The sequence below is a fragment of the Lepisosteus platostomus genome, chromosome 11 (genome assembly GCF_059453375.1).
Source record: "Lepisosteus platostomus isolate fLepPlt1 chromosome 11, fLepPlt1.hap1, whole genome shotgun sequence".
Classification (NCBI taxonomy): domain Eukaryota; kingdom Metazoa; phylum Chordata; class Actinopteri; order Semionotiformes; family Lepisosteidae; genus Lepisosteus; species Lepisosteus platostomus.
Genome location: NC_142621.1, coordinates 32,232,412 through 32,249,890, shown reverse-complemented (window position 1 = coordinate 32,249,890; position 17,479 = coordinate 32,232,412). Strand labels below are relative to the sequence as shown.

The 17,479-nt window shown below is 50.3% G+C and overlaps 1 protein-coding gene across 1 annotated transcript in view; it reads left to right on the top strand.

Annotated features, from left to right (window-relative positions):
* notch2 (notch receptor 2) overlaps positions 1–17,479 on the top strand; it is an 83,743-nt gene that overhangs the window by 33,164 nt on the left and 33,100 nt on the right. The window contains exons 3-13 of the mRNA XM_088599176.1: positions 2,466–2,731; positions 3,580–3,918; positions 5,513–5,635; positions 6,950–7,183; positions 8,086–8,241; positions 8,332–8,517; positions 8,942–9,055; positions 9,180–9,293; positions 14,613–14,846; positions 16,077–16,187; positions 17,201–17,393. Of these exons, the coding sequence (XP_088455302.1) occupies positions 2,466–2,731; positions 3,580–3,918; positions 5,513–5,635; positions 6,950–7,183; positions 8,086–8,241; positions 8,332–8,517; positions 8,942–9,055; positions 9,180–9,293; positions 14,613–14,846; positions 16,077–16,187; positions 17,201–17,393 (2,070 nt within the window). The remainder of the gene's footprint in view (positions 1–2,465; positions 2,732–3,579; positions 3,919–5,512; positions 5,636–6,949; positions 7,184–8,085; positions 8,242–8,331; positions 8,518–8,941; positions 9,056–9,179; positions 9,294–14,612; positions 14,847–16,076; positions 16,188–17,200; positions 17,394–17,479) is intronic.

Genomic DNA, 17,479 nt, shown 5'->3' with positions numbered 1-17,479 from the left:
CCCGGCTCACTTTAAAGAAGACAACAGAGACAGGGGCATGTGGCTGCCGTCAGAGTCGCATTTCCTGTTGTTTGTGAAAGGGCAGGGAAGGAAGTGAGATCAGCCTGATGTCTGTGCCATGCAGGGTTAGCCGGGGTTCGAGGGGAACTCTGGCCTTGCTGGTTTTCACCCAATAAAAGCTCTGATCTCTTGACACCAAGAGTTCCAGGCCCTTCCCCGTCAGATGTCGGCCTAGGCTCCCCCTGCGGCGCCCACACCTGCAGTCCTGACCGTGTGGTCTCCAGACTGCGTCCCGCGCTCTAGACTGGCTAATAAAAGACAGGCTGGGAGAGCTGAGGCAAGGGTAATGTCCAACAAACAGGGCTGTGGGACTTTATTTGCCCTTCTTGCACAATAGTCCACCATGAGAAGTTCAATGCAGTTTTGCAATACACAAAAAACCTTACAGCGGTCGAAAAGTTCCCAAAAAAGTCCGACGTGATCGCCAACAGATAGTCAGCGTTTCCTTTGGCTCTCCTGACAGTCTTGTCCTACGATTCATATGAGTTGAATGTAGCAATCGGTCGGGTTGGAACAATTGAATATTCTCCTCGTTTTTCCACAATATTCCATAAACTCAGAATGCAAGGGGTCCGGTGTCTCACCTAGCGATAGGAACTTCCCTATCTCTCCAGTTCACTTCCTTAGAGCTACCAGCCAGAAGATTCCTGACTCCTTGCGCTCCTCTTTAGAAGAACATACACTGTACGTACAGTGAACACTCCTCCTGGTGCTGCTGATCTGCTGTTGTCTGTTGTCTGATCTGCTGTTGTCTCCCAGACCCAGAACTAAGGCAGCCCTTAAATCTCAAGTCACACAATATACTCGAATCGCACAATATTCTGGTTGCCAAATAAAAGGCTTTCATACGCTACAGTAAAGATGTCTTTTTCGAGTTCCTGGCGTTTATTTTAGTGCTTGTCCGGCTCAGTGTTTCCTGGAGGTGCAGGTGATTCTCCCTCAGCTGACTGCTCCGTCTGCCTGCAGGCTTCAGCTCGGTTTATTTTTGGTGTCGTCTGTCTTTCGAGATTAGAAGACCGGCTTCTGAAAGCCTGCACCCCAGTCATGTCCTGGCTGCGGCCAGTGCAGTGCTGTGCTTTGCTGACACAGTGACAACCAGGGCCGCTGTGAAAGTGTGATCTGGATTTAAAAACCATCAATCCTGCGGGCGGGCTAACAGCCACGTTTAAGACCGTAAAATAAGTTAGAATGCTTGACAACAAGAACAAAAGGAGGCCCTTTGACCCACCTAGCCCTATAGATAATCAGTCATTAATTGATCCAGGCACCTGAAACAGCTCTAAGGCAACCAAGGTATTAGCTTCAGCAACAAGGCTGGGCGGCTTGTTCCATACCCACACAACCCTTTGTGTAGGCAAGCGCTTCTGGAACTCGGGACAAATGCCTTTGATGTTCTCTGATGAATCAGTCATCAAATCAACCTTTCTAGAATGGTCAGTACATTCAATTGAGAATTGTACTCGATGAGAAGTTGTTGTAGCATAGAATATCTGAAATGAATAATAGAAACTCAGGCTTTGCCGTAAACAAACATTTACTCGTGCTGTTTCTAGAGATGTCACATATCACCCCCCACAAAACCCCAAAAGATTGACACTTTTGTAAGTGTTACCAGCTCTTGCGTGTGTTGAGAATGTGTTTTTTTTTCCTGTTTTGGGCTCAAGTAAACAGCTGGAGTCCATAATTGACTAGTTTGATGCATGCCAAAGAGTTAGTTTAGTTTCGCAATCTGAATGAAAGAGATTAGCTTCCCGGTAGTTCCTGTCACACTTGTACATGATAATGTTGAGCAGCCTGGCAAGTTCCGTGGTGTTTTTTGCTCGTTAGGTGACCTTTCTAAACTGGAGGTGTCATGTTTCTTTCTTCTTGTCTTCTTTCCTTCGTATAATATGATTCCTGTATGAAATATCGTTCACTTCGCAGCGTGAGGTACCTGTGTGCTTGCACTGCCCTGCTTACTTCAGATCCACAGCGCATTGTGTTGACATCTTTTAGATAACTCGACTCATGTTATTGCACTGTTCTTACGGCAGTGTGCAGTTTCACGAGTTAACTTATTAGATTGACACTTCTGTAGCCAGCAGTTTTAACACATCTGAAAAATGACTTCCTCAAGTCCGCAGTGCAAGTTAGCATATTTGAAAAGCTGCAGGCAGCACGTCCATAGCAGTCCTTCGCTTTCAGGGCCTGCTCGTTTGTCTGCAACGGGGGATCTGTTAGCAGTGTGGTGGGCCTGTGCACGTGACAGGCCGTGAAACGCAGAACACGCACGGTAACACAATGTTTAGTCTCCGTCTGGCTGTGCACCCCTCCCTAGGGGTGGCGGCCGCTGTCAGCGAGGGCAGGGAAAAGCTTTTCCTCCGCCCCGATGTCTGACGCGTGCCCGTGCGTTTCTGTACCCGCAGTTGTGTCTCCGGCTTCCTGGGGGAGTACTGCCAGCACAGAAACCCCTGCCGCCAGGACTCCTGTCAGAACGGGGGTAACTGCAGCGCCACGCTGAAGGGGGTGCTGGTGGAGACCAGCTGCATTTGCCCCCTGGGATACACGGGCAGCCAGTGCGAGACGGCCCTCCGAACGCCATGTCACCCCAACAACACCTGCCAGAACAACGGCGAGTGCCGCCTGCTGACACTGGACAAATACCAGTGCCTGTGTCCCGTGGGCTGGACTGGTAAGACATCAGTTTCTACCGCACAGCTGAGCACCAAGTTCGTTGTTGCATTTTGCGTCGTGTAGGATTGTCTCTGTTCTCAGTGCACATGAGCATGCATGGTCCAGGGTAGGGCTGGGCGATATGGCCAAAAACATTATCACGCTAAAAATGTTGATATCAGTCGATATCGATAATTATCACGGTAAATGTAAAATCATTATTTCTTTCAAGCTTAAAGGCAGATTTTTTCTCCTGAGGGAAAGTTAATTGGTAAATTTAACAACTCTTTATTTTAAGAACACAACAAACACTTGCCAAACAGCAGAAACATTAAACAAATCTGAGGTAGAGAGTATTCAAGTCTTCTTTATGTCAAAATAGACACAAGAAAAATTTACAAAATAAATATCTTAATAGAAAAATGAAATACTGCAGTGTGATAAAACACACATGGAAGATGGCTCAGACAGACGGCAAAGTTTAAACTGCTCTGTTTTATGTCTGATCGTAAAAAGCCAAAATATCTCCAAATTACCCATTTTATCTCCATTTGCTTCAGTGTCGCTCATTTCTCCACTCTAACTACAATCCTGTCAGCCACCACCGTGTGGGTAAACAACACCATGTTAGCTGCCCGGTCTGCAACACTCATGCGCACTCGCGCAGTATTTTGTGCGCATGTGCATATCATGCGCAAAGCATAAACGTATATATCGAACATTTATCGAACTTTTGCTAAAATTACATCGAGGAAAATTATATCGCGATAAGTATCGTGATTGAATTATCGCCCAGCACTAGTCCAGGGTACAGGAGTCGACGGGTTACAAGCCTGCACCTCTCTGCCCTCTCCCCGAACCCCCCAGGTCAGGACTGCGAGCAGGTAGACTCCTGCGCCTCCAGCCCCTGCGACAACGGCGGCGCGTGCTCCACGCTCCCCGGGTCTCGTTTCTCTTGCGCCTGCCCGCCCGGCTACGCGGGCGCCACCTGCCGGAATGACATCGACGAGTGCGCCACCTCGATGCCCTGCCGCAACAAGGGCGTCTGCTTCAACACGCCCGGGTCGTACCGCTGCCAGTGCCAGGCGGGCCACATCGGCCGCAACTGCGAGAGCGCGTACCAGCCCTGCAGCCCCTCGCCGTGCCTCAACGGGGGAACCTGCCGGCAGACCTCGGACCGCTCCTACGAGTGCCACTGCCTTCCAGGTGAGGGGCTGTCGCCGGCCCATCGGTCAGTCGGTTAGTCAGCTCCTGCGGTGTAGATCGCCTTTCCCTGGCAAGACCCGTCACAGCCAGCCGAACAGGGAAGAAGGAGATAGAATTGGAAGCCATGCTGAGGGGTCAAGGCAGTGAGAGAAGTCTATTGCTTATTTTATAAGATAAGATACTTTATTGGTCATATACAATTTCTTGCTTTAGGAATTTGTCTTTACGCATACCCCAGCCTGCTTTCCATGAGACACACAGACGGGGAGAGAAGCTTGGGGTCAGAGTGAGGGTCAGCCATTTATACGGCACCCCTGGAGCAGTTGGGGTTAAGGGCCTTGCTCAGGGGCCCAACAGAGTAGGATTCCTCCGCCGGCCGCGAGATACGAACCGGCAGCCTTCCAGCCACAGGAGCAGATCTTTAGCCACAGTGCCACCGCTCCACGTAACAAGCCATTATGTAGCTTGCCTTAAAAAGGTTTTAGACGTTAGCTTCTTCTGCACGTTGTCGTTGGGCTGTGTGATGAGAGACGTCGGCGGAATGAAAAATAAAAATGCACAAAGGCGAGAGGGATGTAGCAGGGCGGCGAACGAGAGAGTGAGGACGAGTGCAGATACAGCACAGAAAGCCAAAGGAGGAAGGGGCGATTGAGAAAAAGGAGAGGCGTGCTACTCAGAGAGGTGGTGGGACCAGACGTCGTGAGGGAAACAGACAGATGGTGCGATAGAGAAGTTGCAGAATCCCAAGCCACTTCCTGGCCTGTTGTGTGTCAGTGCAGAGGAATCCAGACTGGTTGGGTCAGTTTGTTTGGCTGCAGTTCAGGCTCTGGTGAAGAACTGATTGAGTTAAGGCTGTGGGATTTCCTCCCAGTGAAACTTCAAGAGCTTGAGGGTGTCTGGAACAAGCCACACAGCCAGGCTGTTTAAGCCTTTACCCTGGCTTTTTTCAAGAAACAGCTTGATGAGAATGAATTAGCTACTAACTACAACACAGGTTAGGGGTTTAGTAAATGTCTCCTCTTGTTTGTCACTGTTCTTATGTTTAGTTCAGAGAAAGGAGGCTGTATTTGCTATTCATCCACCTGTAACCCTTACAGAATTTAGTTCCCAGTTCCACAGAGGGAACAACCTATGCCCTGATCAAAAATCAGTGTTCTCCAGTTCCTGACATTCTGTGAGAGGGATTAAATGATAGAGGAAGGCGTGTCTCTGGAGGTTGATGGGTGCAGGTGCAGATACTGGATGGAAGGGATAAGACTGAGAGCAGTGGTTACACAGGAGGGAGACATAGTTTAACACCTGAACACAGCAGTACTCCTGCTTCAGACCAAACTAACGTAGGAGTTTAGAAAGCAAGAGTTTTATTTTCATTGTGATACGCATAAACACAGGGAAGGAGAATGCCTTTCCACCTACCTCACGTCTGCTGTTGTATTTGAAAACAATCATAATGTCCCTTTCAACACTGAAGCCTCCTGTTATTGTTGGACTGAGAACAGGCATTTCATAGTCACCTATTGCTCTCTTTTTTGTATTCTTTATGTCTGTCTCCCCCTCTTTCTCCTTTTCCCTATCTCTGTTTCCATGTTTTCAGGCTTCAATGGGACGAATTGTGAGAACAACATCGATGACTGTCCCAATCACCACTGCCAGAATGGAGGCACTTGCATGGATGGAGTCAACACCTACAACTGCCAGTGTCCACCAGAGTGGACAGGTAAGTGTGTGTGGTGAGGGTAGAGAGGCAGGCGGGTGTGTGCCTTGTGTAGGTAGACAGCCAGATGAGTGTGTGTCTGGTGGAGGTAGAGGGGTAGACAGCCAGGTGAGCGTGTGCCTGGGGAGGTAGAGGGGTAGACAGCCAGGTGAGCATGTGTCTGGTGGGGGTAGACAGCCAGGTGAGCGTGTGCCTGGGGAGGTAGAGGGGTAGACAGCCAGGTGAGCATGTGTCTGGTGGGGGTAGACAGCCAGGTGAGCGTGTGCCTGGGGAGGTAGAGGGGTAGACAGCCAGGTGAGCGTGTGCCTGGGGAGGTAGAGGGGTAGACAGCCAGGTGAGCATGTGCCTGGTGGGGGTTGAAAGCCAGGTGAGTGTGTGCCTGGGGAGGTAGAGGGGTAGACAGCCAGGTGAGCATGTGTCTGGTAGCGGTAGATAGCCAGGTGAGCGTTTGTCTGGTTGAGGTAGATAGCCAGGTGAGCGTTTGTCTGGTTGAGGTAGAGGGGTGGACAGCCAGGCCAGGCTTGCTCATTTACCTGTTGGGGATAGAGAGACAAGAAGCAGAAAGGGGAAGAGAGATAATGAAGGAGAGTTGTGCATTGAGGACAGAGAAGGCAGAGGAGAAATAGGAGATAGGGAGAGTTGGCTGTGGTAAGCAGACAGCGTGCTATACACAACGTGACTGGGACTGCATTCAAAGTGCTGTGTCAGTGGATCTCTCAGGAGTGCTGGCAGTGTGCCCTCTCGCCTGACCAAATCTTTCTGTATCACTGGCACATACGCAAGTCTCCAGACAAGGTGGGGGATGGGAAAGAAGGGATCATTTTGGTAAAGAAACTCCCGTTTTAAATCATTGCCTTCAGCAGGAACCCTTATTCAAACCAGCATAAAAAGCTCATTTAAATCTATATAACGACGTACTCAATTATTTAAACCAGCTAAGGGCAGAACAGTTCCACCAGTTTTGATAAGGCAGATCCTTTAATGAAAATGGTTAACTACGTGCAAATGTGCGTCGTCCTGCAGTTGTTTTCAAGGGTTTGAAGTTTCAGGCTTTTGGGGTGGAGCCACAGGACTGTTTGTGACCCCCTCACGAGAGCTATTTTCTCGGAGGCCAGGGGCACATACCTTCCCCACCTCTTACAAAATGTAACCAGAGTCTCGTTCTCTTCCCCCTTCCGCAGTCGGTTCTCTCTCTCCCCCACACGTCCGTCTCCGCCCCTGCTGGTCTTGCTGCGTTTCTCCTCGTCTCTCTCCTAGTCTAGTGCCTTTTCACCCCTGCCTCTCCGCCTCACGGTCTCCCTGCCCCTCCTCCCCCAGGCCAGTTCTGCACGGAGGACGTGGACGAGTGCCGGCTGCAGCCCAACGCCTGCCAGAACGGGGGCACGTGCAGCAACGTGCCGGGGTCGTACAACTGCGTGTGCGTCAACGGCTGGAGCGGGCAGGACTGCAGCGAGAACATCGACGACTGCGCCGCGGCGCCCTGCACCCCGGGCTCCACCTGCATCGACCGTGTGGCCTCCTTCTACTGCAAATGTCCCCCCGGAAAAACAGGTGCCAGCCTCGTTTCCCATTTCCCGTTTCCCCTTGCGGGGTTCCGGTAGTGACTTCCATGCTTGCCTGTTTCTGAGGGGGATCGTGGGCCGGATATCCTGGTGAAGCGTAGTGTTGTGCGTCATCAGCATTTATTTGACAACGGCACACTTGCCTTTAAGACCCAATTCACAGTCTTCACTAGTTCCTGATGTGACCAAACGTATTCAGTGCCAGAATGGGGTATGTCATGTTTTTCTAATGTTTCGAACCGCTTCTTTAAGATATCCTTGGGATTACCCCAAAGGCTGCATACATATCTGTGCGGAAAAGAATCTGCCAGGATGTCCTGCAATACACTACCGTAGACACCGGTCTCGGAAGACGTCACGTTTTAAATGCAGTGATTTTTTCAAAATGAACGAGCCATTAGCTCGTACTTGATAGTGATTTCTCAAGAATGGATTTGGGTACATCTGGCCTGTGCTTCTTGCCCCCCGGTGATCGAGATCTGGGCAGTGGAACACCCAGAAGCTAGAGAAGTAAGGTATATGTCCTTCTATCAGGGGATGTACAGTATGTGGAACTAAGGCTCATCATTTTCTTCCTTGTGCAGGAGTGCTACACTAGTGTACCTATGCTCCTTGACAATACACAACAGCTGTAAAAACCACATTGTGGTGCTTTAAAAGCAGTATGTGGATTTGTTTGAATGCAAGGTGAAATTTATATTTAAGGTAGGTACGTGTGGTAAAAATGAAAAGAAAATGTCATCAAAAAGGCACAGGATTCCAAATGGCCATCAACAGGTTTTAATGGCAATTGTGAAACTGTTTTACTCGGAACCCTGAAGGAGCAAATTCAGATTCGCCTCGTAAGGGGCGGCTGTCAGGTGACTCATGTTGCTGTCGCTGCGTCGGCAGGTCTGCTGTGCCACCTGGATGACGCGTGCATCAGCAACCCCTGCCGCCAGGGCTCCGTGTGCGACACCAACCCCCTGAACGGCAAGTTCGCCTGCACGTGCCCCCCAGGCTATAAGGGCAACTCCTGCAACGAAGACATCGACGAGTGCTCCATCGGTGAGGACGCGCCCTCGCGCCCGCCCCCGTTGTTGAAACCGCCCGCGCTGACTGTGCTCTCTCTCTTTCTCTCCCCCCCCCCCGTGCCAGGCCCCAACCCTTGCGAGCACGGCGGCCGCTGCGTGAACACGGACGGCTCCTTCGCCTGCGAGTGCGCCAGCGGCTACGAGGGCCCGCGCTGCGAGAGCGACGTCAACGAGTGCCACTCCTCGCCCTGCCAGAACGACGCCACCTGCCTGGACCAGATCGGGGCCTACACCTGCATCTGCATGCCGGGTACGGCGAGAGGGCGGGGGGTCCCTGCGGTCCGGGGGACAGGCTCGTCGTGTCCTCTCCACCTTGAGGCCTTGTCCCAGCGCATCCTGGATTAAGCCATGCGGCCAATAAGCCTCAATGATAATTAAATGCAGGGACTTTTATAGCCACTGGCTAATCATTTATGAAGCAGGAAAACTCGATTGCTAGTTGTACTGAGGTCCTATAGTAACGTGTCCACTGCGAGGGAGCAGGACCGAGGTGACACAACGTTCTCCTGGTTTTAGTGGTATAGACCTTGGAAAAAAGCTGCAGAAGCCTCTTGTCATGTGGTCTCCTAGTTCTCGGCATGAATGCTAATAGGTCGTTTTCAATTCATTGGTGTATAATGTTTTTTTTTTTTAAACTTTCACTGTGAGATCCCTGTGTCTGTCTGTCTCCCCAGGCTATACGGGTCTTCACTGCGAGACGGACATTAACGAGTGCGCCAGCAGCCCCTGCCTGAACAACGGGCGCTGCCAGGACCGGATCAACCACTTCATCTGCCACTGCCCGGCAGGTCCGCCCCTGTCGTCTTCTTCCTCCACCTCTCTCTCTGTTCCGCCATCTCCCGACTTACTGAGACTCCAGCCCCAGCACAACAGACTGCTCACCCACTTCCTCCCCCTCTCTCTCTCTCTCAGGGTTCAGTGGGGAGATGTGCCAGGTGGACAATGATGAATGTGCCAGCACTCCTTGCCATAACGGAGCCAAGTGTATCGACCGGCCCAATGGCTACGAATGCAACTGTGCTGAAGGTATGACACACACCATCACACGCACATGACCGCCTGTGTGTGCTGGCACACGCGTGTAATAAGATGTATGCACAGGAAGGCTGAGACCTCAGCATGTGTATATTACTTAGGGTGGACTAAGCAGGGGCCAATAGCTCCTTATTGGGCAGCACAGACACAGTGTCTTCCCAAGAACACAAGACAGGTTTCAGAGGGAAAGTCAGTCCATCTAGCCTGGGTGGTCTTGTGGCCATTGGGAGAGTCTTATCCAGCCATTTCTTGTAAGAAGCCAGGGTATCGGCTTCAACACCATGTTGGGTAGTTGGTCCATGTCCTCAAAACTCTTTGGGTAAAGAAGTGTATCTTGTTCTCAGCTTCAGCTTCAACGTAGCTTCTACCAGTGCCCTCTGGTTTGTGTGCCCTGGTCTGTTCTGATGAAGTGCACTGGGTTGACTTAGTCAGTTTGATTACTTTTGATGATTCTGAATGCTTATATTCAATTTTTAGTACTTAAATTGAATGCTTGTGTTCCCCATTCTCAATGGCTGCTTTGTGTAGGTGGTGCCATAATCACTGACACTGGGCTGAGCTAGATGGTTAAGTCTCCTAGCTCCTATTCCAGCCCCACATTCCTCTAGCTGCTGGTCTAAAACAACAAGTGATCAGGCACGCCGAAGGCATGGGGGTGGGGGTGGTACTTTCCGAGCAAGATCAGTGCGATTCAACAGCGAGAACAGGCATTGCTCACCAGTGCACCATTGTGCCACCCTCATTATAATCCAGTTATAGAATTATTAATGTCATTGTGTACATGTGCAGTGAAACATGCACTGTCATAAATATCGAAACACTGAAAGATAGGGCCTTTCTGTCCTAATTATGGTCTTCAAAATCTTTGCCAGCACCCTAATTTGTCAGAAGCACCGCAGTGTTCAGCGCTTCTTAAAGCCACGCCGATCAAGCTGTGATCCTGCCTGAGAGCAGGGTCAGATTCTGAGCCCGATCCAACAAACTCAAGTTAAGATCAGGACAGTAGCCTGGATCCAGGATGAGATCCTGTTAGTACAGCAGACCCCTGGTCCTGAGTGGGAGTGGGAACGGCAGGTGAGGAGCGCAACTTCTGAATAGTCTTGGCTCCGATGAATGAAGTCATCGAATTTTACAAGCATTAGAGTGCTTTAGAGGCTTTGGAATCTACACGGTCATACATTATTATTCGTAGTAGTAAAGGTCTCTGGTTACTGGTGCAGAAATGTGGGCAGAGGTGTCCCACATGATTTAGCGTTTAACACGTGTGCTGGTGTACAGAGACACAAGGCAGGAAGAGTCACACATGCACAGACCCATGTGAGAGACTTTGAAATGCAGCCTTGAGGAAGAGATGTAGCCGTCGAGCTCCCCGTCTGAGATCTTGAGAACACAGAGGAGCAGAGTGCCTTGTGCCTGTAACAGGACTCGTGCTCCCCGGTCTGTGTGGGGCTGTGACTGTGGCGGGGGTGGTTAGTCACACTGTCATGCCTGCCTTGTGCTGATTGGCTGCTGTGTTCCCGGACAGCATCCACTGATGGCTCTGCCCCTTCAGCGGATAGATATTTCAACAACTGTGGCTGATTCTGATGTTCATCAGCTTCTCAAACATAATCCAAGTATCCCCTGTGGCACAGATTTATTCAAAGGCGCCACTACCCGCACGCAACAGCACTTCCACACACGCGCGCGTGCGAACCACACACACACAGTGTATTAACAGAACACAGACACCCATTCAGCGTGCAAACGCTCACCCTCTCACAGTTATTAACTCAAGCTCAGTACATGGTGTGTCTCCTAGGCAGGTTTACGCTACTTAACCGCCGCTCATGGTCTTCTGTATTCCTTTTTAAAGGCATATATAGAGTAAACAGGGACCCCAACAACAACACAACCTCAATGAAGATTCCAAAATGGATATCATATTTCATATTTAGACCAAAAAAGAAGTACATAAGAAAAGTACAGTGCGTCCTATTTAAATTTGCGGGAAATTAAGAAAACAGATGTGGGTACTGTAACAAAATGAAACTGGTGGTGTGTTTTCCAAATCATAACAATTACAGGCCTTAGTTTCAGCTGGCGAATGTGACTCTGTCCTTTTGGCTTTTTGGTGATACTATGGCGGGCGTTCTTGGGGTCAGGCTTTAGATTTAATTGTGCAGTCGAAGGTTTCACGGATGTCCTTTTAATTGTGAGTTTGCTTTTAATTGAGATTGATCACAAACTCGTAATTAAAGGGCCTCGAGATATTCAGTCATCTTAAAGTTACAGTTAGTATGATCACCCGTGTGCATTTATGGATCATTTATTGCAACTCTACATAACTTGTAGTAAATTGATTCTTAATGGACCTGAGGAGCCCTGTGCTTTTACGGGTGGTGCTGCCTCGAGCAGAATTGGCCATTCCAGTTTGTGAAGGTACATGGAATTGGCCATTCCAGTTTGGGTGGCCAGAGAGAATTGGCCATTCCAGTTTGTGAAGGTACATGGAATTGGCCATTCCAGCTTGTGAAGGTACATGGAATTGGCCATTCCAGTTTGGGTGGGCAGGGGGAATTTTGCCATTCCGGTTTGGGTGGGCACAATGAAGTAGATAGTGGGTGAATTCCTCCACAGGAGCATCAGAAATTGTATGTACAGTGATTTCTAGAACCCAACTGGATAGTCACAGATCTGAGGTCAAGTGAGAGATTTCTCCTCTTTAAAAACAAACACAAACGAAGGTCTTAACAAAGCAGATAAAGCAGGTACTTGGCTCCATGAAGGTATCACAACGGCAACACAGAGAGGTTTTTTTGGCTCATCGTTTAAAAAAAAGAGACCTTTGTGTTATCTGCTGCTAAGATGGAGCTTCCAGGCATCAGGGCTGTGTGCTCACTTTCAGTTAAGATTAAGATTTTTCCATTCAGGCTGTTTACAGTCTGAGTCCTTGTCCTCCTTTGTAAAATCTTGTGCCCGCGATTGAGTTGAAATATCTTTATCCGCTCTGTTTTTAAAAACGTGGAAAAAACAGGTGAAGATAACAGCAGCAGGTAATGTCTCACTCTCGGGGGGATATTCACACTGTGATTATCTTTACTCCAGTTCAGTTTTTAAAGAGTGTGCAGTCGATCTAGCTCCATTATTGTTCTGTGGATGACTTTGGCATGTTTCTTTTGACTTGAGCTGTATGTTCTTTTTATATGGATTGAATTTGCGGGTAATGCGCACAAGGAACAACGTTTTCATGCAAGACTTAGGCTTAATCCAAGGAAACAATATTTGAATGCCATTACAAGCCGCATCTATTGCAGGCAGCAGAGGTAGAACTGATTAATGCAGCAATTGTTTTTGGTACAAAACTATTAATCATTCTTAATGTTAAAATGTATGAAACCTTTAGCTGTATACAACAAGGAGAGCATGTGAATGATTAGGACTACATTTGAATAACTCCTCTATTTGAAGATATTGACCGTTTTAAAATATTTGAATGGAAAAGGCTTTTAAAAAAAATGTTCCGCTGCAAAAGCATGATCTGGATTCCTTGGAAGGATGCTGTATTCCTGCGGACTGCCGGTTGAGTTGAAAGGCTGAGCTGAACATTGGAACTGCTGGCCCAGAGCAAAACAAGCTGACCAGGTGTTTTACTGGAAGCCTTAAAATAGTGTTAAGGTGCCAAAAACACCTAGCTTTTCACAAAGCTTATGACTAAACTCCGGCATTTTCTGCTCTACAGTAATCTACAGCAGTGACACGTTTCTTGTGTAAGGGATTATTAACATTGACGATTTGGGGGAAATTCCCTTAAGAGGTAATGTGTGACTTTACATAGGAACTGTGCACACACAGCATAGATCACTTTCAAACTTCAGATCCATCCATTTTCCAACCGCCTCAGCCACCGCAGGGAGCCGGAGCCTATCCCAGCCAGCAGCAGGCGTGAGGCAGGATCCTCCCTGGAGGGGGTGGTGGTCCGTCGCGGACTTGTTCCGCAAACCAACAGCCGGGCGAGAAGCAATCCCTTTCACAAGTCACTCGTGAGATAGCGGCTTTCCATGGCTGCAGACTTCCTCGTTCGGATATCTGGAACTCGGATCTTCGGGTATTTGAAACACGCAAGTGGCTGTGACAACAGCAGTGGTCCAACTTCTGTCTGTGAGCTCTTTGTTGGAGGTTTTGTGCTGTTCACAAAGAGCAGACGGACAAATCCACACATAAGAAGAGGCCATTTGGTCCGCCCGGTCTGGTTGACAGTGTTTTTTAGATGCTATACGTATGAATGACACCTGGTGATTTAATGGTGACCCACTAAGCCTGCTGGACTGAAGCTCTTCAGGAGCAGGGCCGGAGACCCCTGCAGTAGAACACGGACTTGTCCTTCAGCTCTTCTCTCCCTTTTCTGTTTCCTCTCCCCACTACAGTACTTACACATGCTTGCAGACACAGGCCCTTTGGTTAACAGCAAAGGCAAGCGCAGCAGGAGAAAAGTTGAGGTGCTGGTGCACAGAACAGCCACCCACTCAGCACTCGGCTGGGTTCTCTTTTCCTGAACCTCGTTGGTCGCTGGGTGGAATTCAGAGGGACGTAACTGTGCCACAGGGGAGTGCCCGAGGCTGTTAGCAGTTCTGCTTTGGACTGAGGAGAAGGCTGTGCTGGCCCCTCGAATGGCTGCCTGCTGCTCGGCTTGGTAGCCGTGGTGGTCACTAGGCACAGTGTTGTGTCAGTACAGCAGGTAGGGCTAGGGCTTGACTCATGGTGTACAACCTCCTGGGTGGCCTCCCGGCTTCAGTCTGTTAGGGAGCTGTCCTCATGCTCACCTGTGCAAGTCTCCACAGCCCTGGAGGTGAGCTTTCTTCTTCCTTCCCAGCGTGGGTTTCTCCTCCCCTCGGCTCATTCTTTGTGTTCTGCTCAGTCTGCTAAAGGACAGCGGTACAAGTGGTCTGATCTTTTGAGCTGTTCACGTATCCACCAGCGTGCTAAACCTCTTAGGGGCTTAGCCTGTTGTCCCTTGTGCGACACAGCAGGCGCGTGATGGTGACAAGGACAGCAATCAGCCGCTGCTTGTCCGCGGATGCATAGCCGCTGTTTTCCCCGGACGCGTTGAGCGGAAAAAGAAAACCCCGGGACTGCGGGAAGAGCCGCGTCCCGCTCTTGCTGCGGCCCCTGGCTCTGCTCCGCTCCTCCGGGTGTGGCCCTGGCCGGCTGACCCCGCTCACTCAGCCCCGCTGTCCGGCTCCGACCTGCCCCAGCGCCGGCCCGGTCCTCCCCTCCTCCCAGCCGCGCCCCCTCTCTCACCCTCCCCCCTCCCCATCGGTCTCTCTGCAGGGTTCACTGGACTGCTGTGCGAGCAGAACGTGGACGAGTGCAAGCCCGACCCCTGCCACCACGGCCACTGCGTGGACGGCATCGCCACCTACACCTGCGTGTGCAACCCGGGCTACACCGGGCCCATCTGCAGCGAGCAGATCAACGAGTGCCAGAGCAACCCCTGCCAGAACAGCGGCCGCTGCGTGGACCGGGTCAACATGTACCTGTGCATCTGTCCGCTGGGCACAGATGGTGAGCTGCCCCTGGGGTCCTCCGCCGCCGCGCTGCCCCCTCCTCCCCGCTCCTGGCGCCCTGTCGTTTTTTTTGAGGTGGTAAAATACAAATACGAAGTGCTCCAGCCAACTGGGAACTGCTTCCAGGGGGCTCTCCACACTTTTCTGTATGCGCATGCTGCCACCCGGTGGCCTTTCTGTGCAGTGCAGCGTGTCTCATTTACCCCGTTGTGCCCCTGTCCTCTTTTCTTTCTCTCTTAATTGTGGAAGTCTCTACTGTTGCGCCCTCGACAGCTCTTGCTTTTGTAGGAGTTGCCTCACCGAATTAATTCAACTCGCCCTCGTCGTCCTCGATTTCTAATTGCCTGCTCCTGCTGAGTTAACAGAGTAGACCAGTCTTCAGCAGTCTCCAGCTCCTCCTGGGGGATTCCCAGGTATTCCCGGGACTGTCCTGGAGTCTCTGCCCCGCGGTCTGTGCCCGGTACACCTCCAGCACGAGGCGCCTGGGGGGGGCATAAAGGGGATAAGGGATAAGGGGGGCCTTCTGTGCGCTTCCTGCAGCTGCAGGGCTCGCCAAGGCGAAGGCCTGGGTATTCTCTCAGCTAATCAGAGCGCAGATCTCGAAGCAGGAAGTGTCAAGGCTGACAGCAGAGCCATCTTTGCAAAAAAAAAAGACAGTTGTGTTGCGACAAGAGATCAGATAGAAAGAAATCGAAATGCCTTCAGTGACTCTCAAACTAGCACCCCGTAGATTTTCTGTTGTGCTGCATAACTTTATTAAAAGTATTTTTATTATTTAGTTCTAAAATTTCTACTTCATCTTCACCTAAGCCTGGCACAACAGTGCGCTTTTTCGTGAATAAATTCAAAAGAATTTGCTTGTGTTTTTAAGTACAATCCCATGTTGAACCCTGGGGACATTCAGCTGTAGAGTTGTCGGTGTTTTTCATCATTAAGGCCGTGATGCGACGTGTTGATTCAATGTTGGAGAAAATGAAAAGATCTGGCCTTTTTGGGACATCGCCCCGTGACTTAGAGGAGTCGGAGACTGGTGCCGAAGTAATTATTTACCCCCGCTGGAAGGGGCTTCTGAGTTTCACTGGCTCGAGGAGCACAGTAGTTTTACCTGGGCTGCAGCTCCTGGCTTTCGTCCTGTTCCCAGTTCCCAAGTCCCATGGAGGATCCTGAATCCCAGAGAGTTTGCGTTCTGTGTAAAAAATAAAGGAAACCTGTTCTGGTGTTTTCTCAGGGCCCAACTGTGAGATCAACATTGACGACTGCGCGAGTAACCCCTGCCAGTTCGGAGTGTGTCAGGACGGGATCAACTCCTACGACTGCGTCTGCGCTCCTGGCTTCACTGGTATGTCTCTCCTCTCCGGTATAGCAGACAATACTTGTCTCACCCCTGTGTACCTCTGTGGGGCCCTCAGCAGGTTTTCATTTTTATCTGTAAATACATTTGGCTTTTTCTCGCAAATAAAATAACATTTTCCGTCCCGTCACCCAAGAGTGTTTCTCCCCCTCCACGTTCCTACTGAAGGACCCCCTCAAATACAGCCAGACAGTTGCATTTAACAGCCCTGCTTCCAGCCTTGGACTGTGCCAACAGCAGGCCTCATGGGCCTCCACTGCCGCCCCCTGCTGGCGCCTTGGATCATAGCAGTAGAAAGCAGCAGGACTGGAGGTTCAGGATCAGACAGGATTAGACCACAATGGGTAAAAAAGCAGTCCCGATCAAACTGAGTGTGTGGCAAAGCCCAGCCTTTTGCACCCTTTCACACTGTAGAATGGAGAATCTTAACAGGTGATCGTAGCCCTTCCATATCAATTTCAACACTCTGGCTGGCCTGCAAGCTCTTTTAGGAGCCTAAGAGGACAGACGGAGCAGTTCTGGAACAAGAATAAAGCAGGTGAACAAGCACATTCGGTTTTATTCTGGACACAAGCTCATCTGTTGAGGTCAATATCGGCCAACTGTTACAATAACAGTCCTCTTGAGATCTTTGTTTTCGGCGGCGCTGTTTTATCTTGAACTTAATTCTTTCCTTACAGGACTGATTTCCAAAGCCAGGGTGAGATTTCCGCGGTGCTGAAAAACATCTTGCAGTATTATTTTTACTGAAGCCGCTTGAACGCGAGGGTGATTGGCTGAGCCCCATTCTCACGTAGTTGTAGGAGGGGACATGCAGTGATTTAACAGAGCTGCATGGGCCTGGTGATCTCACGGCACCAAGGGTCGCAGTTCTGCCTCGTGTGTCCGAGTGCTCTTGACCTGTTAACCGCCTTGTGTCTGAAAGCAGGTAGCTCCTGTATCCAGCCTGGCTTCAAGTGCTGAACACTCAGTACTGATGTGTGCCCTTCTTCTGTCCACAGGCCCCGAGTGCAAAACTGATATAGACGAGTGCCTCTCGAACCCGTGCCAGAATGGGGGCACGTGCGTGAACGGCAATAACAGCTTCCACTGCGAGTGTCCCGAGGGCACGCATGGCTTGCTGTGCCACGCCGGGCAGGACGAGTGTCTGAGTGCCCCCTGCGTGCACGGGGAGTGTCGGGACGACTTGGAGGGGTCAGTGCCTTTCACCTAGCACGCACCTTCTCTCTCCCTCCTTCTCTGACTCTTTTCACACAGCTTCTCTGCGGAACACATTCAGA